At 39.5% G+C, this 27011-nt stretch overlaps 1 protein-coding gene across 1 annotated transcript; it reads left to right on the top strand.

Moving 5' to 3' along the window:
• Nucleotides 1–10954: 10954 nt before the first annotated feature.
• Nucleotides 10955–11923, top strand: LOC139183937 (olfactory receptor 7A17-like). The gene has a single exon (XM_070792239.1). The coding sequence runs from the start codon at nucleotides 10955–10957 to the stop codon at nucleotides 11921–11923; it is 969 nt and encodes a 322-aa protein (XP_070648340.1).
• The last annotated feature ends 15088 nt before the right edge of the window (nucleotides 11924–27011 follow it).

The following is a 27011-nucleotide window of genomic DNA, read 5'->3' as shown; positions in this document are numbered from 1 at the left end:
GGGTTAGGAGAATATGTTGCCTCACCAATTTAGGGAGAATGCCCCTTGTCAGCTCAGAAGCAATTACAGAATGAGAACGATGCCCCTTTTTCCTAGGCAACATGATTCTCCTAAAAGAAAAAGGGGGACTGAGAGGGTAAGAGGCAGGAAGGCCAGGGGTCTCCAAACGGAGGAAACAGGCTGCAAGTGTCAGACATTTTTCTCTCTCTTAAGCGGTAGGAGGAAACAAACTAGCAATATTTTTTTCTTCTCTATACAAATTTAAAAGGTTTCTCTTAGAATACTGTGTTGCCATAATGACACCTGGCTTCACCTGAAGTTAACTATTCTCAAACCTTGAGTTAACCAATGCATTTTTCTTATGGAAATGTTTGTCTTAAACTATGTTAATACACTGTGCATTTACCCCAAACTCTGTCTTCAAGTCGGTTCAGCCTAATGCCTCAGAACCGACTTGACAAATCAGTATGTTAGACATTGTTCCCCTAAACTATGTAAACAAAACTGTGTGGTAGTCTGCCTTTCTACAAGATTCAAGTCAATCGTTTTATGGCCCAGGATGACTTGTCTGGTGCCAAGATTATCCCAAAATACATCTTATGGATGAGGGGCCTGGTGCCATTCTGAGATTTTATCCATTCCTGTCTTTCATTAACAAACTGCTAGTGACTATATAACATCCAACTGAAGACTAGCAGGGGGTACTCTTTCTGCCCCCTTCTAATGCCTATGTCAGAAGCTTTCTCTATCTCCTTTATACTTTAATAAAACTTTATTACACAAAAGCTCTGAGCGATCAAGCCTCGTCTCTGGCCCAGGATTGAATTCTTCTCCTCTGGAGGCCAAGAATCTCAGTGTCTTTTCATAGTTCAGCAACAACCTTTCAGTTCAGTTCCATAGTGCCACTTCTGTGCTCCCTTTTTGATGTCTTTTACAAAAGGAGACTGAAACCTCGGTGGGCAGATGAACTGCCTCTAAGAGCCTAAGGATTTGATCACCATATTTGATTGCGATCTCTCGTGTGGTCAAGTGGCCTCTTTCTTTCCAAATAGCAGCATGTTCATGTAGCACCAGAAAGGCATACTTGGAGTCAGTGTAAATGGCTACTCTGTTTCCTTTTCCCAGCTCTAAAGTTCAAATCAGGGCTATAAGATCAGCTAATTGGACTAAAGTAGCTGCTGGCAAAGGTTTAGCCTCCATGGTCTCGAAATTGGAGACTACTGCTTATCCAGGTCTTCTTTTTCCATCCAAGACAACACTCCTTCCATCTGTGTACCCGATTTCCTCAGAATTGGTCAGAGGGTCTTCTGAAAATCCCTCTCGTTGTTTCCCCCCCCCCCCCCCCCCCCAGTGGTCCAAGGTTTCCTGGCAAGAGTGAAAGGGGAGAGAGCCCTTGGGGGTAGGCAGGAGGGTGGCTGGGTCAAGAACCTCACAAGGGGATATAGTCAGGTCTGGATTTTCTATCAGCACTACTTGATATCTGAGAATCCTTTGATCTGACATCCATAAATGGCTTCTATCATTCAGGAGTTGTTTCACTTGGTGACTGGTAAAAATAGTTAGTTTGGCCCCAAGAGAGAGTTTTAAAGCATCTTCTATCAAGGCTGCAATAACTGCAAGATTTCGAAGGCAGGGAGCGATCTCTTTGCAATAAGGGAGTAGAACACTCAGGGACTACCAGAAACTGGTAGGAAAATATTAGCCCATCCCAGGAACAAAGTGCTCAGGTTAGTCTTTTTGTTAATCGTTTTTCCTGTAGCACCCAAAATGGTACAGGTTTGCGGGGAGAAGGCTCTGGAGTGGGAGGTCAGGACAGAGTAGGTAGCCCCTGTGTCAACCAAGAAATTCTTGGACCTACCTGCCACATCCATGTGCACCCTTGGCTTCAGCCCCGTGATGATTATCTGTGACAGGCAGGCTGGCTGGAGCGGGCCTCATCAGTTCTGTTTAATCATCATGAGGGAAGGCGTGGCACTTGACCTCAAGGCTCTTGGGTCCTGAGGGCAGAGTGCCGCCCAATGTCCCAGTTGATGGAATTTGTAGCAAGCCATTTTAGGAGACTTGTCATGGTTTGGACACTCTTTGCCAATGTCCCACTTGTCTACAGATTAGGCATTTGCCTCATGCCTCGTCGTTTAAAGACTCGGGGTTTGCCATAGCACTTCCCTAGAAAACGGCCAGCATCTGGGCATGCCTTGTCTCTTTCCTTTTCTCCCTTTCCTGGGCCTTGGCCTCCCTCTCATATTCTCCATTATAAAAGGTATTGGTGGCTGTCTGGACCATCTCATCTAATGAAGCAAAGGGCCCTGCTGCTGTAGCTGTTGTAACTTTATCCTGATGTTTGATGCACATTGGAACAGGAATTCATCCTTTAAAATCACCTGTCCCTCATAAGAGTCTAAGCCCAGATTGGTAAACTTTCGGAGGGCCTCCTTTAGCCTTTCCAGAAAGGCCATGTGGTTCTCGTTGGGCTCCTGAGTTATTTCTGAGACTGAGCATAGTCCCACGGCTAATAGGCTTCCTTCTATTTCCATGGGTGGACTTTCTTAGGGGTGAGTCTTTCTGAAGCTTATCCTACCCAGTACTGTTGCATCCTGAGAGCCAGGTTTCCCCAGTCAGGGTGCAGATCCCCAGGCAGGTTGAGGCATAACAGCCTCCAGTTGATCGAATCCCCAGACAGGTCGAGGCATGCCAGCTTCCTGAGGATTGGGTCTCTGGGCAGATCAAGGAATATCAACCTCCTGGGACCCCCTGGACTGGTGGATCCCCAAGCAGGTTGAGGTGTGACAACCTCCAAGGGCCAGATCCCTAAACAGGTCGAGGCAAGTCGACCTCCTGGGACCCTGGGCTGCAGTTGGGCATCCCCAAGGTCTCCAGTGTGACCAGTGCTGGGAAGAATTAAGGGATTGTAATCTTAACTCATTGCCAGTTTGTCGACCATGGATGGGAATAGATACCATGATGTAAAGCAATCCAAGCCTGTGCCCTGAGACTGGGAACCTGGTAAAACAGCCATAAGCCTTATCTTCTTATTGTTCTGAGGGAATGTTAGTCATTGATTTCCTCCCCTACTCCTTCATAAGAGCAGTTTAGGGTGTTTCCAATGGTAAACATTTCACTGTCATAGACCCACTTTAGGTAATAGCAGATGTAATGACAAAGGAGTGGGTTATCTGGTCCCATTAGAAGCATCAAGAGTATTTTAATAATAAGTGGGGTGAAGCAATGTTGCCTACAAGGGGCAGGGTCCTGGTTGTAGGGGTTAGTAAGTGGCTTAAGAACAAATTGATTAGAGGCAACAAACCAGATGTTCCATAAAAGGGGAGTGGAGATTTGATCCGGGTGTATGTTTGTAACTTTAGAAGTGTGGTAAGGGTTTGGGCCTAAATGGCCTGCAGGACCAACTCCCAAAGTGGCAAACATTATCCCTGGAAGCCCAATTTCCCTTGAAGGGATGCCATCTGATGGACTTCTAGCAGGTATTGTGTGTCCATCACCCACCCAAGTGGGTCCACTGAAAAATGCTATTGTTACACATGTTGCAGGAAACATGAAAGATGAAGGCCTGAATATCTAGAGGGATTGGATATTATACAGTATTTCCCTCCCAAGGGCCAGCTATTTTCTGGTTGTCCCTCCAGAAGATTGTAGAGGCAACACTGTGGGCCCAGATGGGGTTCAGGAAAAGAACATGAAACACGAGGGAATGGGGCAGGGGACAACTTCTGAAAAAATTACATACCCCAAGACCATAACATAAACTGATTAAAATCAAATGGGTCTAAGATGACAAGTCACATTCAACTAAACCTTGATCCCCAATCCACAAGCTAAACAACATACCCAGAGGTGCCATGACAGTTCCAAGGCACTGTCAAAAGACTGAGGAGTGGGTGGTTCCCCAATTGTTAGAATGATCCTCACATTCATTAGCATATGAAATCACCCAGCTCACAAAAACTAACCACACCACATTCCATGGCCACCTCACTCTCCTCTGTGATGGCCCACACCCTGTGGAGTGTCCTTTTCTCTGAATCCAAACAAATCCACCTCTTACCTATCACTGTGTCTCTCACTGAATTTTTGCAATGAGATATCAGAGCCTGAGCTTCATTAGGTTCTGAAGCCAGGCACCATGGGTTTTGGCAGGGCTCAAGTCCTGGGAGAGAGATACTGAAGGACGGGAGGGAAAAATGTGCCAAGGAGTCCCTTTCACAACCTGCTGGAAAACCTGTTAAATACCTGATTGTGCTCATAGTTTTCATTGGCCTGATTCTTGGCACAAAGATTAAGGATAGAAGAACCCCCACGTGCTTGGGCAACAGCTACTAGGGCACCACAGATAGTGGAGCCTTCAGGAAACCCTGGGGCACTGCTGCTCACCTATTCGCAGGGGGTTTGAGAAAACAAGAAACAAGAGATTGTAAAGGAATTAAGATTTTTTAGCCATATGTCCTTCCAGCCATAGGGGTGAGGCCTTCCCACCCCAACCAGAGGTCTTCTAGAATCTGAGACTGAGCCATGTGAGCTTTCTGCTGAGTTTGCTTTGACTATTCTGGTTTCCAGCACGCAGGGCTTCTTGTCACTTCCATTGTGCTGGGTTTTCTTCACATTCAGCTTCCACTGCATGAGCTTTCATGGAGTTGGGCTTCTGCTGTTCTTGGCTTCTGCCTCATGGGGCTGGAGCTAAGGTTGTTTCAGCCAGATTAAAGCCAAGAAATGGCACCAGAGATGTTCGGGGAGTGTGTAATTTCCTCGCTTTTGTCTTGCTGCAGCAAAAAATTTGAAGCAACAGACGGACCAGTGTTATAGCTTAGTTTTATTAGGAAAAACAAAGGATAGTACACCATCGAGGAGTGAGGGCGGGCAGACCCAAAAGACTAAGAGAAGAGAGGTCCCAATCTTTCTAGGCTTCCTCCTTTTATACATTTGTCTCCTCCCCACTGAGCCTGCCCTGCCCTGTGTAAATTGGGCTAGCCAGGGCTGTTTATTTTACCTGAGGTCTTCACTCTGGTCCTCGGACCTTCCTTTGTTCTATTTTCATGGGCTTTTCCCTTCTTTGTATTATAGCCACCACCATATTGGACTCCTTTTTCCTACTCTAACTACCTAACGTGATAAATGTTACATGATAAATTAAACTCTAAAGTTCCAGAACATGCAACACATAAAATTCTGTTCAGTTCAAAATCTTGTCACTGAAAAATAATCTTTTAGCTGACAGACATGTTCTTTGAGGAACTAAAAACCACTTTCCTTTCTCTTGCAAATCTCTACAAACCAGAATGTAAATATTGCAGGGAAGAGCCAATTCTGACTTCAGGTCAGATCCTTTACTTTAACATTTGCTTCCCTTTGCTTTTGTTCACTAAAAGGGTACTGTTTATACACAATGGCCTGCCTTGAGGAACCCTGCTCCTCTGCCTGAATATTAACTCAAAGTGCCTTCAGGACTCTGTTCACCTGTGGATGGCTAGAGGAAAGAAGAAATTAACTTATCCCCTCTAAGGCTTGCCATTTTAGGAGATATTTTCAAGATTATTGGACTTTTTACTTTGCTTCCTCACCTCCCCCCACCATCTTTATTCTATAAAAACAAAACCTGGCATCCAGCTCCCATAAAACGGTTATTTTGAGACATTAATCTGTCATCTTGATCTCAACACCTCCTCTCTCAGATTTATTGGCAGCAAGTAGAGTGAGATTGGACTCAATAACATAGGTACACTCCACAAGGACCTGACACTGAGCCTAATTAGCTCATTCAGCAAGACCTGAAACCTATGGAAAAGGGGGCAGTTTTAGAATTGAAACTGCTAGGAATACTCCCTCAGCCAAACCTCACAAACAGTAAAGCCTTAGTCATCTAAGCAAGCAATTTTAATTTGTCTTCCAATTGTTTGTAAACTAGTAAGTTTACCCCATGGACTATATAGTTCATGCAGTTCTCAAGGCCAGAATACTGGAATGGGTAGCCTTTCCCTACTCCACGGGCTCTTCCCAACTCAAGGATCAAACTCAGGTCTCCCACATTGCAGGTGGATTCTTTACAAGGTGAGCCACAAGGGAAGCCCAAGAACACGGGAGTGGTTAGCCTATCCCTTCTCCAGTGGATCGTCCCGACCCAGGAATCAAACTGGGGTCTGCTGCATTGCAGGTGGATTATTTAACCACTGAGCTATCAGGGAAGTGGCTTCCCAGGTGGCTCAGTGGTTAAAGAATCCATCCGGAACTGCAGGAGATATGGGATCAATCACTGACTCGGCTTGGGAAGGTCCCCTGGAGAAGGAAATGGCAACCCACTCCAGTATTCTTGCCTGGAGAATCCCACTGACAGAAGAGCCTGATGGGTTACAGTCCACGGGGTCACAAAGAGTTAGATGCGATTTAGTGACTAAACAAAGCAGGTGACTTGAAGCAGTTGATCAGATACATAGTTTTGTGTTCAATCAATGATTGTAATAGTGCAACTCTGCTGCTGCTGCTGCTGCTGCTAAGTTGCTTCAGTCGTGTCCGACTCTGTGCGACCCCAGAGACGGCAGCCCACCAGGCTCCCCCGTCCTTGGGATTCTCCAGGCAAGAACACTGGAGTGGGTTGCCATTTCCTTCTTCAATGTATGAAAGTGAAAAGTGAAAAGTGAAAGTGAAGTCGCTCAGTCGTGTCCGACTCCTAGCGACCCATGGACTGCAGCCCACCAGGCCCCTCCGTCCATGGGATTTTCCTGGCAAGAGTACTGGAGTGGGTTGCCATTACAAAGGAAAACATGTCCTGGATCATAATAGATTAGTAAGACAGAATCTGGAGAATCTTTTTAATTTACCAATAGGACCTGGAGAAGAGGAGAACAAGAGAACTAGAAATATCTTGTGTTCTAATCAAAGCACACACCTTACTCAGTTCATAACTTTGGATCAATCACCTAATGCCAAAAATTAAGAAGGAGGATCATAACTGCAGAGTCTTCATAGGGTGGACTTTTGCAAGAAATAAATGAGACAATATAAGATTCTAACCCCAGTCCACAGTGTATTAAATGATCTAAATTTATCTCATATAATTACCAAAAGTTTTAAAAATATAAGCATGAAACTCCTAATTGATGGGTCAAAAGCATTATGAAGCCAAAGTTTATTTTACCCATGGTTTTAAAGCAAAGGAACACAGCTCGCTAAATTATTGAAGAATAAATAGTAAGTTTCTGGTGATATCAGGAACTGTGTTCCCATCACAAGTCAATATTTTTGAGACCCAAGTTAACTAGTCCAGACAGGCTCTCAGCCTTAGATTTGGAGAAAACTTGGACTCAGGGTTGTGGAAAGTTAAAACGTTAGACCTCTGAAAGCCAGAAGAGCTCATGGAGTAGTAAAAAGAACTGGATTTACCTCACTTTTAACTTGGTCTCTTGAGAACACAAATCAGCAGGAAAACTTTCCAGTTTTATTCAAACAAGTTCCCTTGGGGAAATACGCTCAGAGCTTGGAGTAATAGTGGGAAATGTATTAATGAGCAGATGTAGTGAGCCGATACAGTTAACATACAGAGCTGTAAATATCACCACAGCTACAGTACCTGAGCATGTTCAGCCTTAAGCTGGAGAAGGTATGATTTTTGCACTTGAATTCCTAAGTCTGTCTCAGGAACCCATGCTTCACTCCTTTCTTCTTTCTCGTCTGAAGACAGAGCTTCAGTCCCCACCATCCAGGGAGGCACCGGCTTCCACACAGAGACCTTCATCTCAGACTTCCCCTCCAGGTGAGTCTAAGAGCTCCATGGACACTGCTGGAGAAAAGTCAGAGGGAATGAAACCCAAGAACATTTACCTGAAGTCACCTGAAAACCCAAACAGCTGACCCAGAGCTGAGAGATCTCCATGTTTATTTGTTTGATTAACTAATTTATAATCAATTTATTTATAATGTTAAATAGAGAAATATCTATTGGATTCATCAATTCAAGATTTATTGTTGCCAATTAAGTTTGGGAATGAAAATTTAGTTGAATGAGACTCAAGAAGGGAGGCATAGTGTTGTCAGTAAAATTTTATAATTTCCAAGAGATTTGCAGTTTAGGGAAGTAGTAAAATAGACTAGCAGACATGGAGAGATCCGCAGTGAAGTGACGACATTTTATCAATTTACTTTTAATATTTAAGATAAGGTATGTTTGAGAAGGCTCTATATTCATTAGGAAGATCCAGATCAATGGACTTATCTCCTGCCTTGTAACTACAGTTCTTGAAATATACTTCTCATAGAATCTTCTCTCACACAGAGTATTCACCTGAATATATTGCATTTAACTGTATCTCTTTTATGTTTTGGTGGTTTTTTGTGTAATTTTTACAATGTTGTATTTTCTGCCATGCAACAATGCAAATCAGCCATAATTATCCATACATCCCCTCCCTCCCAAGCCTCCCATTTGACCCAGCAATCCCAACTGGACATATACCCTGAGAAAACCATAATGGAAAAAGACGCATGTACTCCAGTGTTCATAACAGCACTATTTACAATAGGCAGGACATGGAAGCAAACTAGGTGTCCAATAACAGATGAATAGATAAAGAAGATATAGTACATATATACAGTGACATATTCCTCAGCCATTAAAAAGAATGAAATACTACATTTAATATGCAAACAGTCATATGGTAAAGGGCCTTACTTCACAATTATTTCAGTACTTGGGAGGCTGAATATATTTAGGGATTTTTGTTTATTTTATTTTCTGTACTGAAAACTGTTTCTGCACGTTCTTTGTTTTACATACTGGTACTTGAGTGCTGTTATTTTTTCTGTTTTTTTTTTTTTTCCTTCTTTTTTTGCTGTATAATTTCCTTTATAATTTATTTCATCTCAAGCTGTGAGATAAAAGCCCAAGTACTGTATTCCAGCCGGAAGAATAAGGGGGGAATGAAATGTATTTTAAATACCTTGAGGAATCTTCTTGCTAAAACAGAAATGCATGCAACTTCTCTCTCCCCACTCTTTCCCTCCCCATCACAGGTGTATCAGACACCATTTCACCCAAAATTGCTGTAAGCTGCAGCCAGTTCCCTGGTCTGAATTCCCTATTCCAGTCTCTCTTTTTTATGTTTTATGCATTCTTTCAAACAATTATAATTTTTGAAAGACTTTGCTAATTTTCATTTAATCCTTGTATGTATGTGTAATGTATTTGTTGGGTTGTGTGCATGTTCATAAATTGTGAGTGGTCAAATCTATCAGTTAGTCATATTTTGTCTTTCCTCCCACTGCTCTTTAAACACAGAAAGTTTTACATTTGCAGTGGTAAAAAAAAAAAAAAAAACACTTTAGATTAATTGCTTCTTTTTTTTACTTTTATTCTCTTTTTTAGTTTTAGTTGAAGGATAATTCCTTTACAATATTGCGTTGGGTTCTGCCACACATCAATACAAATCAGCCATACGTATACATATGTCCTCCCTCTCTTGAATCTCCCTCCCACCTCCCACCCCATCACAACCCTCTAGCTTGTCACAGAGCACCAGCTGTGGGTTCCCTGCACCATACAGCAAATACCCACTGGTGATCTATTTTACATACGGTAATGTATATGTTTCCATTGCTTGTTATTCACTTATTTTTCCTTACTGCTACCTTTTGTCTTCAGCAGATCTATTTTTAAAATATTAATCAAGTGCTGCCATCTTGTGGATCATATTCTTTTGCATTCAACAAAGATCACATATCTTTCTCATAAGGATCTTTAAATACATATATATATATATATATATATTTATACTGACTGAAATTATAAGTTTAGTTACTGTTTCCCCTGTGTGTGTGTATTAGTCACTCAGCCGTGTCCAATTCTTTGCAACCCCATGGACTGTACCCCACCAGGCTCCTCTGTCCATGAAATTCTCCAGGCAAGAATACTGGAGTGGGTTGCCATTTCCTTCTCCAGGGGATCTTCCAAGCCAGGGGTCGAACCTGAGTCTTGTGAATTGCAGGCAGATTCTTTACCGTCTGAGCCATAGGAAAGCCCACTGTTTCCCATACTATTTTTTTTAATTATATTTCATTCATGTGTCCATTTCAATTATATACAAAACCAGTATCAGTGTGACCATGGTTATTTTATATTTTTCTTTCATAATTTCATCTTAATTTTTAGTTCAATTTTGTTTAGCCAACTTGTTTCCAATGCACTATAATTTAAACAGGTTTTATTTCTAGTTCTATTCTTTTTATTCTACAAATTTCATTTTCTAAAAATATGTTTCTTTGTATATGCATACACTGATGAAACCACAGAGTGAACAAAGCAGGTGAGGTCCCGCCCATCTGTTTCTCACATTTTAATGGAGGAAGAAGCTGTGGTCCCTTGAGTCTGAACACCTTGCTGCTGTTCTCTCTGCGACCTGTCTCTTCTGCTGAACTCTTTATTCATATTGCTTTTCCCTCGGCAGGAACTTGTCTTTTAAAAAACAAACAAACAAAAAATAAACTATTCCTCAATTACTGCAATTGATTAGAAACATTTTGGACTATATCCTAGAGCTGCTGCTGCTGCTGCTAAGTAGCTTCAGTCATGTCCTACTCTGTGCGATGGCATACCTTTTACATGTGATCCAGCATGTATGCACATTTAAGCAAAAAAATACACATGTTTCATATGCCAACAAACACACACAGAGCTGAACAAAGTAAACCAAAATACCTTTACTATATTCTAGGCATTCTGAATTTCTCACTAATAGTGTAGAGTACATGACTACTAGAGGAAAAACAATGTGGAATAGGCATTCCTATTCTGAGATGGCACCGGGGATCCTTCAAAATGGAAATTCCATACAAAAATTATGGATATGGATTTTTGAGTGCAAAATATAAATCATAGAATTTCAACTGTGTCTGCAGTGCCAATCTTTGAGAAAATTAGTCATAGTATTTTGTCTTTTGTGCCTGTCAAATTCACCACATGGAACCAGGGAATGAGACACAAATTTCAGAATTTCTTCTTCTGGGATTATCAAAGAAAATAGAACTTCAGCCCCTCATATTTGGACTTTTCCTCTCCATGTACCTGATCACTGTGATTGGAAACCTGCTCATCATCCTGGCCGTCGGCTCAGACTCCCACCTCCACACCCCCATGTACTTCTTCCTCTCCAACCTCTCCTTTGTAGATGTCTGCTTCACTTCCACCACCATCCCAAAGATGCTGAAGAATATACAGACAGAGAACAAAGCAATAACCTATGAAGGCTGCATCACCCAGATACACTTTTTCCTGCTCTTTGCCACAATGGAAATCTTCCTCCTGACCGTGATGGCCTATGACCGCTTCGTGGCCATCTGTCATCCTCTGCACTACACAATCATCATGAATCCCCGGGTCTGTGGACTCCTGGCTCTGATGTCCTGGATGATGAGTGTCCTGAATTCCTTGTTACAAAGCTTAATGGTGTTGTGGCTGTCCTTCTGTACAGACTTGGAAATCCCCCACTTTTTCTGTGAGATTACTCAGGTGGTCCAACTTGCCTGTTCTGACACCTTTCTTAATGACATTGTGCTGTATTTTGCAACTATGCTGCTAGGCAGTGTTTCCCTCACTGGTATCCTCTATTCTTACTCTAAGATAGCTTCCTCCATACGAAGAATCTCATCTGCTCAGGGGAAGTATAAAGCATTTTCTTCCTGTGCATCTCACCTCTCAGTTGTCTCCTTATTTTACTGTACAGCCTTAGGAGTGTATCTTAGCTCTGGTACTACCCACAGCTCACAGTCAAGTGCAACAGCCTCGGTGATGTACACTGTGGTCACACCCATGCTGAACCCCTTCATCTACAGTCTGAGGAACAAAGACATAAGGAGGGCTCTGAGAAGAATCATTGGGATGGCAGTTCTATATGGGCCAATTGTCCTGGGGCTGAAGAAGTACCCATGACTATAGGATTCAAAGCCACAGAGGCAGAAATTGCTTTTCCTTAATCAGATTGCTAAAGTAGAACTTGCTACTCCTATTTATAACCTGGAGTTTTCATTTATTTGAATTTAACTCCTCTACACAATTTGTCACTCACTTTATTAAGTTTCAGATCTGTCTGATACATAGACAGTTTTCCCTTTTTTCATATTCATGCATTCACAAAGTTTTCTCTTAATTTTAGACCAAGAACGTTTGAAGATTTCAGTATCTTACCTGGGGTAAATTGGATTATTTAAAAATTGTTGTTGTTTAGTCACTCAGTTCTGTCTGACTCTGCAACCTCATGGACTGTATGTAGCTTGCCAGCCTCCTCTGTCCATGAGGTTTCCCAGGCAAGAATACTGAGAAATGGGTTGTCATTTCCTTTCCCAGGGCATCTTCCCAGACTAGGAATTGAACATGCATCTCTTGTGTTGACTGATGGATTATTTATCACTGATCCACCAGGGAAGTCCATTCCTTAAAAATTATTTCTTCTCAATGATACATATCATACCAAGTGATTTTACTTTTGTTTTCTGTATGAGTGTATTACCTACATGGGGAAAACAAACTAGATTTGGCAACTAAAGCCATTTATGTTATTTCATTGTAGAGGAAAATATGAAGCTACAGATTTTACTTTAATCCATTATTTTTCTACTGCCACTTTAACTTTTGTTCTTCACCTTGTAGATTTGAACATTAATCCATTTAAGTCCCAGCCTACTGATAGTGATACTATTGGCTAGGAGTATCTGAGGCGCTCACCTGGCTTGTATTAATTATTTCAAGAAAACACAGACATCTTCCTGATCAAGTCTATGCTGTTACTGGAGAGGTCCTTCTGGTATTTATTATGATTGAAAGATGCCTCTTGGCAATATCTATTAGGAAAATTTTAAAAACCTACAAAGTTTGTAATCACCAATACTGGAGGGTAATAGCATGCCATCACTTAGGTCCTAGGTAGAGAGAAAAAGAGAGCACTGACTGGGGGGCTCTGCCTGTATTGGGCTTTGTGGGTGGGGTGGCTAAGAGTCTTCTAGTTCACTCATTATTGGTGAATTTAAAACAAATAGTGGAATAAGGGCATGATCAGGAAAAAGCAGGTTCACTCACGTGCTCAGTCATCTATTTACTCAGGCTTTCTAAAAGGGCAACTTCATTGGTGGGGGTGACTTGAATGCTTCTGTAGTAGCTGTGTCGTACAGCTGACAATATGCAGATGACACCACCCTAATGGCAGAAAGTGAAGAGGAGCAAAAGAGTCTCTTGATGAAGGTGAAAGAGGAGAGTGGAAAAGTTGACTTAAAACTCAACATCAAAAAAAAAAAAAAAAAACTAAGATCATGGCATCCGGTTCCATCACTTCATGGCAAATAGATGGGGAAAAAATGTACACAGTGGCAGATTTTATTTTCTTGGGCTCCAAAATCACTGATGATGTTGACTGCAGACATGAAATTAAAATACACTTGCTCCTTGGAAGAAAAGCTATGATAAAACTTGGCAGCACATTGAAAAGCAGAGACATCATTTTGCCAACAAAGTTCTGCATAGTCAAAGCTGACATAGCTTTTTCCAGTAGTCACATACAGATGTGTGTTGGACCATTAAAAAGGCTGAAAAGTGTGAAAGTGAAAGTCACTTAGTTGTGTCCAACTCTTTGTGACTTCAATGACTATACAGTCCCTGGAATTCTCCAGGCCAGAATATTGGAGTGGGTATCCCTTTCCTTCTCCAGGGGCTTTTCCCAACCGAGGGATCGAACCCAGGTCTCCACCATTGCAGGTGGATTTTTTACCAGCTAAGCCACAAGGGAAGCCACTGATGAATTGATGCTTTCGAGCTGTGGTATTGGATAAGACTCTTGGGAGTCCCTCCAACTGCAAACAGATAAAATCAATAAATCCTAAAGGAAATCAACCCTGAATATTCATTGGAAGGACTGATGCTGAAACTGAAGCTTCAATACTTTGGCCATCTGAGGCAAAGAGCCAATTAATTGGAAAAGACCCTAATGCTTGAAAAGATTGAGGGCAGGAAGAGAAGGGGATGACAGAGGATAAGATTGTTGGATGGCATCACTGACTCAATGGACATGAGTTTAAGCAAGCTCCTAGGGATAGAGAAGGACAGGGAAGCCTGGCATGCTGCAGGCCATGGGGTTGCAAAGAGTCAGACACGACTTAGTGATTGAACAATAGCAGCAGTTAGCAATATGGTTATTCTACATGACTGTCTTTGAAATGAATGCCTCGGAAATCAAAAGTTGAATTTCTGGCTCTTACATTGTAATCAAAATCTTGGTATCAGATATTAAAGCTACAAGCCTGCTACTGTGTTTTATAACTGCTCTTCTGTCTTATTCAATTATCCACCTTGGTGTCCAGAATGCCTACCGCAGTCACTTGCAAAAATTGATTATCAAATACATATCTCATATGGAAGTTTACATGGAAAGAAAAATTTGAGTGATACTTCAGGAAATAAAGCCACTGGCCCAAACCCCAGGAAAGAACATGAAGACACGAGGTTCAGGGAGAAGCGAGGCTTTAATGACAGTCTTGCAAGATTTGGTGTCTGGTGGGCAGGCAAACCCAGAACTGTTACAATGGGGTTTTTATCCCCTCCTTGTGCAAGGAACTCTCACAGTTCCTCATTGGCATGAGTAACTACAGGGTCAATAATCTTCCCAAGGAAGTCACCTGGATTTGTTACTCTCCCTTTGTCTGGATTTTCCTGTACAAGTATCCTGATGCTTATTACATCAGCAGGCTGTCACTCTAGGCTAGTTGTCCTTGAAAATGGACCACTTCAATTTTTTATTTTTTACAGTATGATTTTAGTATCACAGATGGCCATAAATATGAGGAAGCAAAATGTCAAGTCATACATTCTGTTACTGTGCACAATATTTTTCATGTTGTACATCTATTTATTAATGCATAGAAGGTGTTTTATCATAAGTCAGGGATTATATTCATTGAGATGAATGATTGGTTACTGTATTTTATGTTTTATTACATCATTGTTATCCTGTTTCTGCTGGGAAACTTCTAATCCTGCTAACTATTAAGACTCTTTCTCTTGTTCTATGAAATCTCTCCCTTTTCCTGACTTTTGCTAAAAATAAGGATTCATTTTGATATTTGGCAAAACTAATACAATTATGTAAAGTTTAAAAATAAAATAAAATTTTAAAAAATAAGGAATGATGAATGAATAATGTCAGTTCATTCATTTCTCATCTCCTTCATGCTCAGGAATCTCTTCATTCTTAATGATCAGAGGATCATCCATAGGGGAGTTTGATATCCTTCTCAGTCATATGATTCAGGGTCATCCATTTTTCTGCACAAACATGCATGTTCCTATGTGTGTCCTAGTTACCTAGAAGGGAGCCTCAAGATAGTCACTTGTTCCCACAGTTATCTGAAATAAACTGAAATAACACAATGACCAGGTGTCTTTTCTTCAAATATCAGAATATATGCCAAAAATTAAAATCTCCAGATTATTATAATTGCACTCATTCTGTTCATGCTCATTATTGCATCATTAGTTATCGATGCATAACAAATCATTCTGTGTCAATGGGATTAAATAATAATATCTAGTATCTTTATCATTAGACAAATTTTTAAGCTGTGGAGTCATACTAATTTCTTTGTGCTCCTCATAAGCATGTAGTCAGCTGTCACACTGTGTTTTTAAGACTCATTCATTGAGTTGCTGCTGGACAAGGAAGCCTGGCTGCTGGACAGGGAAGCCCACGGGGCTGCAAAGATTCGGACACAACTGAGTGACTGAACTGAACTCATGATGTTAGTATGACCATAGTGCTTGTTTGTCTTGAATCAATTTTTTCTCTCAGTTTATCATAATTTTATCTTAAGATTTAACTTCTACTTACATAAAAAATTAGCTTATCACATGAGCTACTTAAATTTAATAACACAGATTATATATCTAGAACATATATCCCAATTAGAACATGTATCTCACAGCCCTGTTAAGTGAGAACCTGCTGTCTATGCTTATAGATTCAACCCTTAGCCATGCACCATCAGATTTTTCCCATTTAATTAAATTATTGGAGTATAATTATACAGACAAAACTTCATAAAGTGTACAAATTAATGAATTAAAAGAATTATACAAAAATAAGATAATCTACTAAATATTTTCATTTGTGGATAATTTGACAATGTAATAGTTTTACTTTTTTACTTTTTTTCTGTTTTTTATTTTTTAACTTTATAATATTGTATTGATTTTGCCATATATCAACATGAATCCACCACAGGTATACACGTACTCCCCATCCTGAACCCGCCTCCTTCCTCCCTCCTCCCTCCCCGTACCATCCCTCTGGGTTGTCCCAGTGCACCAGCCCCAAGCATCTAGCATTGTGCATCGAACCATGACAGTGTAATAATTCTAAAGTATTTATGTAATTATGAAAATTTTCAACTATTTGAGCCTCTGTTTCCTTATTTCTGAAGGTTATGTGGAATAATAAACATAACTTAATAGGGACACAATAAGAAATAAATGAAATGAATATGGAAATTCAACTTTTAGCCCAAAGAAAACACTCAAGAGTATATGTTGCATCTATTTCTGTGTGTGTGTGTGTGTTTGGCTGCATTTTTGTTTCAAATAAGCATAATCCTACACGTATATGTACACACATACAGACAAGATTAGGATCCATCTTTATATTAAAGGGAAAACTGAGAGAAAATTGGAGAGAATAGAAATGAAAAGAATGAACATTTCAAGTAAAATGAAATAAAAGAATGTAGAAATATAGACATAAAAATTTAAGTACAGTGAGTGATCTCAGTTTTCATAATAGATCACATTTCCTGTCTTCATGTCAAAAGGCATCACAGTGAGGCACGTGTACAACAAAGTAAGGCAGTGAGGAATTCATTGTATCAGCTAATGGGATAGAAGACCTTCAAATAGACTGAAACTTTTTTTTTTTTTTTTTTTTTACTTAATGTGGATTTTCAACAACAAATAACCTAGTTAAGGTAAGCTAATGAATGAACTGCAGAGAAGGCAATGGCTCTCCACTCCAGTACTCTTGCCTGGAAAATCCCATGGATGGAGGAGCCTGGTAGGCTGCTGTCTATGGGGTCGCACAGAGTCGCACACGACTGAAGCGACTTAGCAGCAGCAGCAGCAGCAGCAATGAATGAACTGAGAAGTTTAAACTCAATCCTTGCAAACAAACTTTATTGAATAAATGTCTATATTAGATTTCTATTGTTGTAAAATACTCCCAAACTAGTTGCTTAAAATAAACAAATATATGCTCTTACAGTTCTGGGTGTAAGGAACTTAAAATAAATGAGTCTCATTGGGCTTATATCAAATGTCTGGAGACACAGTTCAATGTGGCAACATAGTAATATCCTACACTCACCTCCATCCATGGACACACCTAATCTACAGCTACCTATGCATCAACTTCCTCTGAAAAAGGTATGGAAACTAGATGAACTTTTCCTTCACAATAAATAATAATAGGAACACATCAGGATGGTAGAAGAAGAGAAGTGGTCTCTCTAACAACCCCACCCCTGGCATTGGTGACCCACAAATAGGCGGGATCTTACACTTAACAGAGATGTTCCCTGAGGGACAAGAGGTGTATGCCTCACATCAGACTAAACAGGCCAACCCTTGGGGCCTATCTGCACCAGAGAGACAAGTATCCAGAATATGTGGCTTTGAAAACAAATGAGATTATGTGCAGGAGACCCAAAAGTCAGTGGAGAGGGAAAAATCTGCTCTCATAGAATTCATGTGTAGATTCGCTTACCCCAGGACCTAACACCAAAGCAGGAGGTTAAAAAGTACCTAGAACATACATAAAGTAGATTCATATTTAATTTAAGCATTGAATGGGGGATGCAAGGAACTCCCCAGGTCGGTAAGTGCCCAATATGCTATTGGAGATCAGTGGAGAAATAACTCCAGAAAGAATGAAGGGATGGAGCCAGCTGTGAATGTGACTGGTGATAGAAGCAAGGTCCGATGCTGTAAAGAGCAATATTGCATAGGAACCTGGAATATTAAGTCCATGAATAAAGGCAAATTGGAAGTGGTCAAACAAGAGATGGCAAGAGTGAATGTCGACATTCTAGGAATCAGCAAACTACAATGGACTGCAGTGGGTGAATTTAACTCAGATGACCATTATATCTACTACTGAAGGCAGGAATCCCTCAGAAGAAATGGAGTAGCCATCATGGTCAACAAAAGAGTCCGAAATGCAGTACTTAGATGCAATCTCAAAAACAACACAATGATCTCTGTTTGTTTCCAAGGCAAACCATTCAATATCACAGTAATCCAAGTCTATGCCCCAACCAGTAACGCTGAAGAAGCTGAAGTTGAACAGTTCTATGAAGACCTACAAGACCTTTTAGAACTAAAACCCAAAAAAGGTGTCCTTTTCATTATAGGGGACTGGAATGCAAAAGTAGGAAGTCAAGAAACACCTGGAGTAACAGGCAAATTTGGCCTTGGAATACGGAATGAAGCAGGGCCAAGGCTAATAGAGTTTTGCCAAGAGAACGCACTGATCACAGCAAACATCCTCTTCCAACACAAGAGAAGACTCTACACATGGACATCACCAGATGGTCAACACAGAAATCAGGTTGATTATATTCGTTGCAGCCAAAGATGGAGAAGCTCTATACAGTCAGCAAAAACAAGACCAGGAGCTGACTGTGGCTCAGATCGTGAACTCCTTGTTGCCAAATTAGGACTTAAATTGAAAAAAGTAGGGAAAACCACTAGACGATTCAGGTATGACCTAAATCAAACCCCTTATGATTATACAGTGGAAGTGAGAAATAGATTTAAGGGCCTAGATCTGATAGAGTGCTGGATGAACTATGGAGTGAGGTTCGTGACATTGTACAGGAGACAGGGAACAAGACCATCCGCATGGAAAAGAAATGCAAAAAAGCAAAATGCCTGTCTGGGAGGCCTTAAAAATAGCTGTGAAAAGAACAGAAGTGAAAAACAAAGGAGAAAAGGAAAGATATAACCGTCTAAATGCAGAGTTCCAAAGAATAGCAAGAAGAGAATAGGCTCCTTCAGCAATCAATGTAAAGAAATAGAAGAAAACAACAGAATGGAAAGACTAGAGATCTCTTCAAGAAAGTTAGAGATACAAAGGGAACATTTCATGCAAAGATGGGTTCGATAAAGGACAGAAATGTTATGGGCCTAATAGAAGCAGAAGATAGTAAGAAGAGGTGGCAAGAATACACAGAAGAACTGTACAAAAAAGATCTTCATGACCCAGATAATCACGATGGTGTGATCATTCCCCTAGAGCCAGACATCCTGGAATGTGAAGTCAAGTGGGCCTTAGAAAGCAATACTATGAACAAAGCTAGTGGAGGTGATGGAATTCCAGTTGAACTATTTCAAATCCTGAAAGATGATGGTGTGAAAGTGCTGTACTCAATATGCCAGCAAATTTGGAAAACTCAGCAGTGGCCACAGGACTGGAAAAGGTCAGTTTTCATTCCTATCCCAAAGAAAGGCAATGCCAAAGAATGCTCAAACTACCGCACAATTGCACTCATCTCACACGCTAGTAAAGTAATGCTCAAAATTCTCCAAGCCAGGCTTCAGCAATACGTGAACTGTGAACTTCCAGATGTTCAAGCTGGTTTTAGAAAAGGTAGAGGAACCAGAGATCACATTGCCAGCATCCACTGGATCATGGAAAAAGCAAGAGAGTTCCAGAAAAACATCTATTTCTGCTTTATTGACTATGACAAAGCCTTTGACTGTGCGGATCACAAAAAACTGTGGAAAATGCTTTAAGAGATGGGAATACCAGACAACCTGACCTGCCTCTTGAGAAACCTATACGCAGATCAGGAAGCAACAGTTAGAACTGGACATGGAACAACAGAGTGGTTCCAAATAGGAAACGGGGTACGTCAAGGCTGTATATTGTCACCCTGCTTGTTTAATTTATATGCAGAGTACCTCATGAGAAACACTGGGCTGGAAGAAGCACAAGCTGGAATCAAGATTGCCGGGAGAAATATCAATAACCTCAGATATGCAGATGACACCACCCTTATGGCAGAAAGTGAAAAAGAACTAAAGAGCTTCTTGATGAAAGTGATGAAAGATGAGAGTGAAAAAGTTGACTTAAAGCTCAACATTCAGAAAACGAAGATCATGGCATCTGGTCCCATCACTTCATGGCAAATAGATGGGGAAACAGTGGAAACAATAGCTGATTTTATTTTGGGGGGCTCCAAAATCATTGCAGATGGTGATCACAGCCATGAAATTAAAAGACACTTACTCCTTGGAAAGAAAGTTATAACCAACCTAGACAGCATATTAAAAAGCAGGGATATTACTTTACCAACAAAGGTCCGTCTAGTCAAGGCTATGGTTTTTTCAGTGGTCATGTATGGATGTGAGAGTTGGACTATAAAGAAATCTGAGCCCCGAATAATTGATGCTTTTGAAATTTGGTGTTGGAGAAGACTCTTGAGAGTCCCTTGGACTTCAAGGAGATCCAACTGGTCCATTCTAAAGGAGATCAGTCCTAGGTGTTCATTGGAAAGACTGATGTTGAAGCTGAAACTCCAATACTTTGGCCACCTGATGAGAAGAGCTGACTCATTGGAAAAGACCCTGATGATGGGAAAGATTGAGGCCAGGAGGAGAACAGGATGACAGAGGATGAGGTGGTTGGATGGCATCACTGACTCAAGGGACATGGGTTTGGGTGGATTACAGGAGTTGGTGATGGACAGTGTGGCCTGGTGTGCTTCAGTTCCTGGGGTCTCAAAGAGTTGGACACGACTGAATGACTGAACTGAACTGAACTGAAGGAGAATGTTCATAGCAATACAAGCCTACCTCAAGAAACAGAAGAGAAATCAAATAAATAACCTAACTCCACACCAAAAGCACCTAGAAAAGGAAGAAATGAAAAACCCCAGTGTTAGTAGAAGGAAAGAAATCACAAAAATTAAGGCAGAAAAAAATGCAAAAGAAGCAAAAGAGACCATAGCAAAAATCAAAAAAGCTAAAAGCTTGTTCTTCAAGAAGATAAATAAAATAGACAAACCATTAGCCAGACTCATCAAGAAACAAAGTGAGAAGAATCAAATCAATAAAATTAGAAATGAAAATGGAGAAATCACAACAGACAACACAGAAACACAAAAGATCATAAGATACTACTATCAGCAACTATATGCCAATAAAATTGACAACTCAGAAGAAATGGACAAATTCTTAGAATAGTAAAACTTTCCAAAACTGAACCAGGAAGAAATAGAAAATCTTAACAGACCCATCAGAAGCACAGAAATCGAAACCATAATCAGAAATCTTCCACAAATAAAAGCCCAGGACCAGATGGCTTCACAGCTGAATTCTATCAAAAATTTCGAGAAGAGCTAACACCTATCCTACTCAAACTCTTCCAGAAAATTGCAGAGGAAGGTAAACTTCCAAACTCATTCTATGAGGCCACCATCACCCTAATACCAAAACCTGACAAAGATGCCATAAAAAAAGAAAACTTCAGGCCAATATCACCGATGAACATAGATGCAAAAATCCTTAACAAAATTATATCAAACAGAATCCAACAACATATTAAAAAGATCATACATCATGACCAAGTGGGCTTTGTCACAGGGATGCAAGTATTCTTCAATATTCGTAAGTCAATCAGTGTAATACACCACATTAACAAATTGAAAGATAAAACCATACAATTATCTCAATAGATGCAAAGAAAGCCTTTAACAAAATTCAACATCCATTTATGATAAAAAAAAAAACCCTCCAGAAAGTAGGCATAGAAGGAGCAAACCTCAACATAATAAAATCCATATATGATAAATGCACAGCAAACATTATCCTCAATGGTGAAAAATTGAAAGCATTTCCACTAAAGTCAGGAACAAGATAAGGATCCCCACTCTCACCACTACTACTCAACATAGTTTTGGAAGTTTTGGCCACAGCAATCAGAGCACAAGAAGAAATAAAAGGAATCCAGATTGGAAAAGAAGAAGTAAAACTCTCACTCTTTGCAGATGATACGATCTTCTACATAGAAAACCCTAAGGACTCCAACAGAAAATTACTAAAGCTAATTAATGAATACAATAAAGTTGCAGGATATAAAATTAACACGCAGAAATCCCTTGCATTCCTGTACACTAACAATGGAAAAACAGAAAGAGAAATTAAGGAATCATTTCCATTCACCATTGCAATGAAAAGAATAAAATACTTAGGAACAAATCTACCTAAAGAAACAAAAGACCTATATATAGAAAACTATAAAACACTGATGAAAGAAATCAAAGATGACACAAATAGACGGAGAAATATACCATGTTCATGGATTGGAAGAATCAATATAGTGAAAATTGGTATACTACCCAAAGCAATCTATAGATTCAATGCAATCTCTATCAAGCTACCAATGATATTCTTCACAGTGCTAGAACAAATAATTTCACAATTTGTATGTAAATACAAAAAACCTCCAATAGCCAAAGCAATCTTGAGAAAGAAGAATGGAACTGGAGAAATCAACCTGCCTGACTTCAGGCTATACTACATAGCAACAGTCATCAAGGCAGTGTGGTACTGGCACAAAGACAGAAACACAGATCAATGGAACAAAATAGAAAGCCCAGAGATAAATCCACACAGCTATGGACACCTTATCTTTGACAAATGAGGCAAGAATATAGAATGGAGAAAAGACAATCTCTTTAACAAGTGGTGCTGGGAAAAGTGGTCAACCACTTGTGAATGAATGAAACTAGACCACTTTCTTGGAGAAGGCAATGGCACCCCACTCCAGACTCTTGCCTGGAAAATCCCATGGACAGAGGAGCCTGGTGGGCTGCCGTCTGTGGGGTTGCACAGAGTCGGACACAACTGAAGTGACTTAGCAGCAGCAGCAGCGGAACACTTTCTAACACCATACACAAAAATAAACTCAAAATGGATTAAAGGTCTAAATGTAAGACCAGAAACCGTACAACTCCTAGAGGAAAACATAGGTAAAACACTCTCTGTAACATAAATCACAGGAGGATCCTCTATCAACCACCACACAGATTAATGGAAATAAAAGCAAAAATAAACAAATGGGACCTAATTAAATGTAAAAGCTTTTGCACAACAAAGGAAACTATAAACAAGGTGAAAAGACAGCCTTCAGAATGGGAGAAAATAATAGCAAATGAAGCAACTGACAAACAGCTAATCTCAAAAATATAGAAGCAGCTCCTGCAGCTCAATTCCAGAAAACTAAGTGACCCAATCAAAAAATGGGCCAAAGAACTAAACACACATTTCTCCAAAGAAGATATACAGATGGCTAACAAACACATGAAAAGATGCTCAACACCACTCATTATCAGAGAAATACAAATCAAAACCACAATGAGGTACCATTTTACACCAGTCAGAATGGTTGCTATCCAAAAGTCTACAAACAATAAATGCTGTAGAGGTTGCGGAAAAAAAGGAACCCACTTACACTGTTGGTGGGAATGCAAACAGGTACAACCACTATGGAGAACATTGTGGAGATTCCTTAAATAACTGGAAATAGAACTGCCATATGACCCAGCAATCCCACTGCTGGGCCTACACACTGAGGAAATCAGAATTGAAAGAGACACATGTATCCCAATGTTCACTGTAGCACTGTTTACAATAGCCATGACATGGAAGCAACCTACATGTCCATGTAGACAAATGGATAAGAAAGTTATGATACATATACACAATAGAATATTACTCAGCTATTAAAAAGAATGCATTTGTATCAATTCTAATGAGGTGGATGAAACTGGAACCTATTATACAGAGTGAAGTTAGTCAGAAAGAAAAACACCAATACAATATGTTAATGCATATATATGGAATTTAGAAGATGGTAATGATGACCCTATATGTGAGACAGCAAAAGAGACACAGATGTAAAGAACAGACTGTTGGACTCTGTGGGAGAAGGTGAGGGTGAGATGATTTGAGAGAATAGCACTTAAACATGTATATTATCATATGTAAAATAGATCACCAGTCCAGGTTCAATGCATGAGGCAAGGTGCTCAGGGCTGGTGCACTGGGATGATACTGAGAGATGGGATGGGGAGGGAGGTGGGAGGCAGGGTCTGAATGGGGAACACATGTACACCCACGGCTGATTCATATGTGGCAAAACACAACAGTATTGTAAAGTTCTTAGCCTCCAATTAAAATACACTCTACTCCTTGCCTTGAGCACCTCCATCTGTGAATACTGTCAGAATACACTTGACAGGCTGATTGCTGAAGGGCTTTGACTGCCAAGACAAAACTGTGAAGAAATAAAAAGTCTGAACCAACAAATAAAGCATAAGGCAAATAAATCAGTAACCATGAACTTCCCAAAAATAGCAGCACAAAAAGCAGACAAAAGCAACGAACTTATGATTTTACTGTGAATCCTACCAAAATTTAAAGAATTAAAAATTTTTCTCAAAGTCCACCAAATGATTTAAGAGGTGGGAACACTCCCAAATTCATTTTCTGAGGACACTCTTACCTTGCTGTCAAAACCAGAAAAGACCGTACAAGAAAAGAAAATGACAAACTGATACTCCTAATTAACATAGATGCATAAACTATCAATAAGAGAGAAATATACATCGTGATCAAGTGAGATTTATTTCTAGAATATAAGGGTGGTTCCCTATGTGCAAAGAAATAAACATGATACACACACAACACTGATAGAACTAAAGATAAAGTAAATAAAAATTCAACTTTGTATTCAACTTCCTTTTATGATACAGTCTCAACAAATTTAGAACAGATGGATCATTCCTCAAAATGATGTGACAAGTCACAGTTATCATACTCAACAGCGACAGTTTCAAAGTTTTCTCTCTATGATAAGGGACAAGACAAGGGTGTCACTCTCACGTTTGCAATTCAACATAGCACTAAAAGTTTTACCTAAATCAGTTAGACACGAAAAAGAAATAAAAATCATCTAAAATCAAAAGGAAGAAAATTGTCTCTGTTTGAATATAAATCCCTAAAGACTTCACCAAAAGTTGTTAGAAACAATGGACAAAATAGCTGTTTCAGTATACCACATCAACATACATTAATATAAAATCAACATACAAAAATGTTCCTTTATACACTAATAGTAAGCCATCAAAAAAGAAGTTAAAACAACATTATAATAGCATCAAAATTACAAATGCCTAAGAGTAAACTTAACCAAGGAAGTGAAAGACACACAAAACTATGAGATACTGATGAGAGAAATTGAACCAAGACACAAATAAATTGAAAGATTTTCTTTATTTGTGGATCCAAAGATTTAGTATTTTCAGACTGTCCTTACTTCTCAAATCCATCTAAAGTTTCTATGAAATCACTAACAAAATTCTAATGGCATTAACTGAAGAAATATATTTTAAAATCCTAAAGCTTTTATGGAATCATAAAAGATCCCAAATAGCCAAAACAATCTCATAAAAGAAGAAAGTTGGAGGCATCATACTTCATGATTTCAAATTTCATTATAAAACTATAGTAATGGCAAAACTAATACAATTATGTAAAGTTTAAAAATAAAATAAAATTTAAAAAAATAAATAAATAAAAATAAACCTGTATACTACTAGCATAAAAATGGCCATAACTGAATAGAATTGAGAGCCTGAAAATAAACCCTTTTATACGCCATCTACTATTATTTAACAGAGCCCAGAAAATTCAATTAAGAAAGAACAGTGTCTTCAAAAAATGTGCTAATAAAACTGGATAATAAAGAGAACAAAATGGATCCCTATCCTGCACAAATAAAAATTTAACTTGAAATGGATTAAAAACTTAAACATAAAAACTAAAATTGTAAAGTTCCTAGAATAAAGTACAAGGAACACCTCCCTGACATTGGTATTGTCAATGATTTCTTTGGACGTGACACCAAAAATACAAGGAACCAAAATAAAAATTTTTTAATGGGAAAATACTAAACTAAAAATCTTTGCAGTAAAATAGTCAACAAAATGAGGAGGCAACTGATTGTTGTTGTTATTCAGTCACTCAGTCGTGTCTGACTCTTTGCGACCCCATGGACTGTAGCACGCCAGGATTCCCTGTCCTTCACCATCTCCCAGAGCTTGCTCAAACTCATGTCCACTGAACTGGTGATACCATCCAACCATCTCGTCCTCTGTCATCCCCTTCTCCCCTTGCCTCAATCTTTCCCAGCATCGGGTTTTTTCTGATGAGTCAGCTCTTCTCATCAGGTGGCCAAAGTGTTGGAGGAAACTGATGGAATGAAAGAAAATATTTCAAACCCTATATCTAAATATGTTCTAAATATATAAGGAACTCCTACAACTCAATAGCAAAACTCAAATAATCCAATTAGAAAACAGGCAAAAAACTTAATAGAAATTTATTCTTTAAAAAAAGACATACAAACAGCCAACAAGTACATGAAAAGATGTTCAACATGTCTAACCATTAGGGAAGTCAACATCTAAATCACAAAGAAATATTGTCTTACATCATTTAGAGTTGCTATTACAGAAAAGATGAGATAAATAATGTGGCTGAAGATGTGTGGAAAAGTGAACCCTTGTGCACTATTGATGAGGATGTAAATTGTCACAGCCACTATGTGAAATAGTATGAAGTTCCTGAAAAAATTAAACATACAACTACCATCTGATCCTGGATCTTTGGAATTAACTGAAGTAGAGGAACAGGGCATTAGCTGAAGATAGATATACAATGAAGTGAAGACACTTCTTTTTAAAATGGGGCTTATTTGACTTTTTATACTAATGAAAAAAATCCAGAGCAAAGAATGCTTGAAAATATTTTCTTGAAAAGAAATTTATGAGATATACCTCTCATGGTATCATCTAGAATGTGTATTCACATGAAATAAAATTATATGTGAAAAGAGATGTGTTAACAAGTTTTACTTTGCAAT

The sequence above is a fragment of the Bos indicus genome, chromosome 7 (genome assembly GCF_029378745.1).
Source record: "Bos indicus isolate NIAB-ARS_2022 breed Sahiwal x Tharparkar chromosome 7, NIAB-ARS_B.indTharparkar_mat_pri_1.0, whole genome shotgun sequence".
Lineage (NCBI taxonomy): Eukaryota > Metazoa > Chordata > Mammalia > Artiodactyla > Bovidae > Bos > Bos indicus.
The sequence above is the reverse complement of the archived record's forward strand: the minus strand, read 5'-3'. Positions and strand labels throughout refer to the sequence as shown.

What these genes read in the sequence shown, in the direction of transcription:
- LOC139183937 (XM_070792239.1), top strand. Translation starts at nt 10,955, where the DNA reads ATGGAACCAGGGAATGAGACACAAATTTCAGAATTTCTTCTTCTGGGA.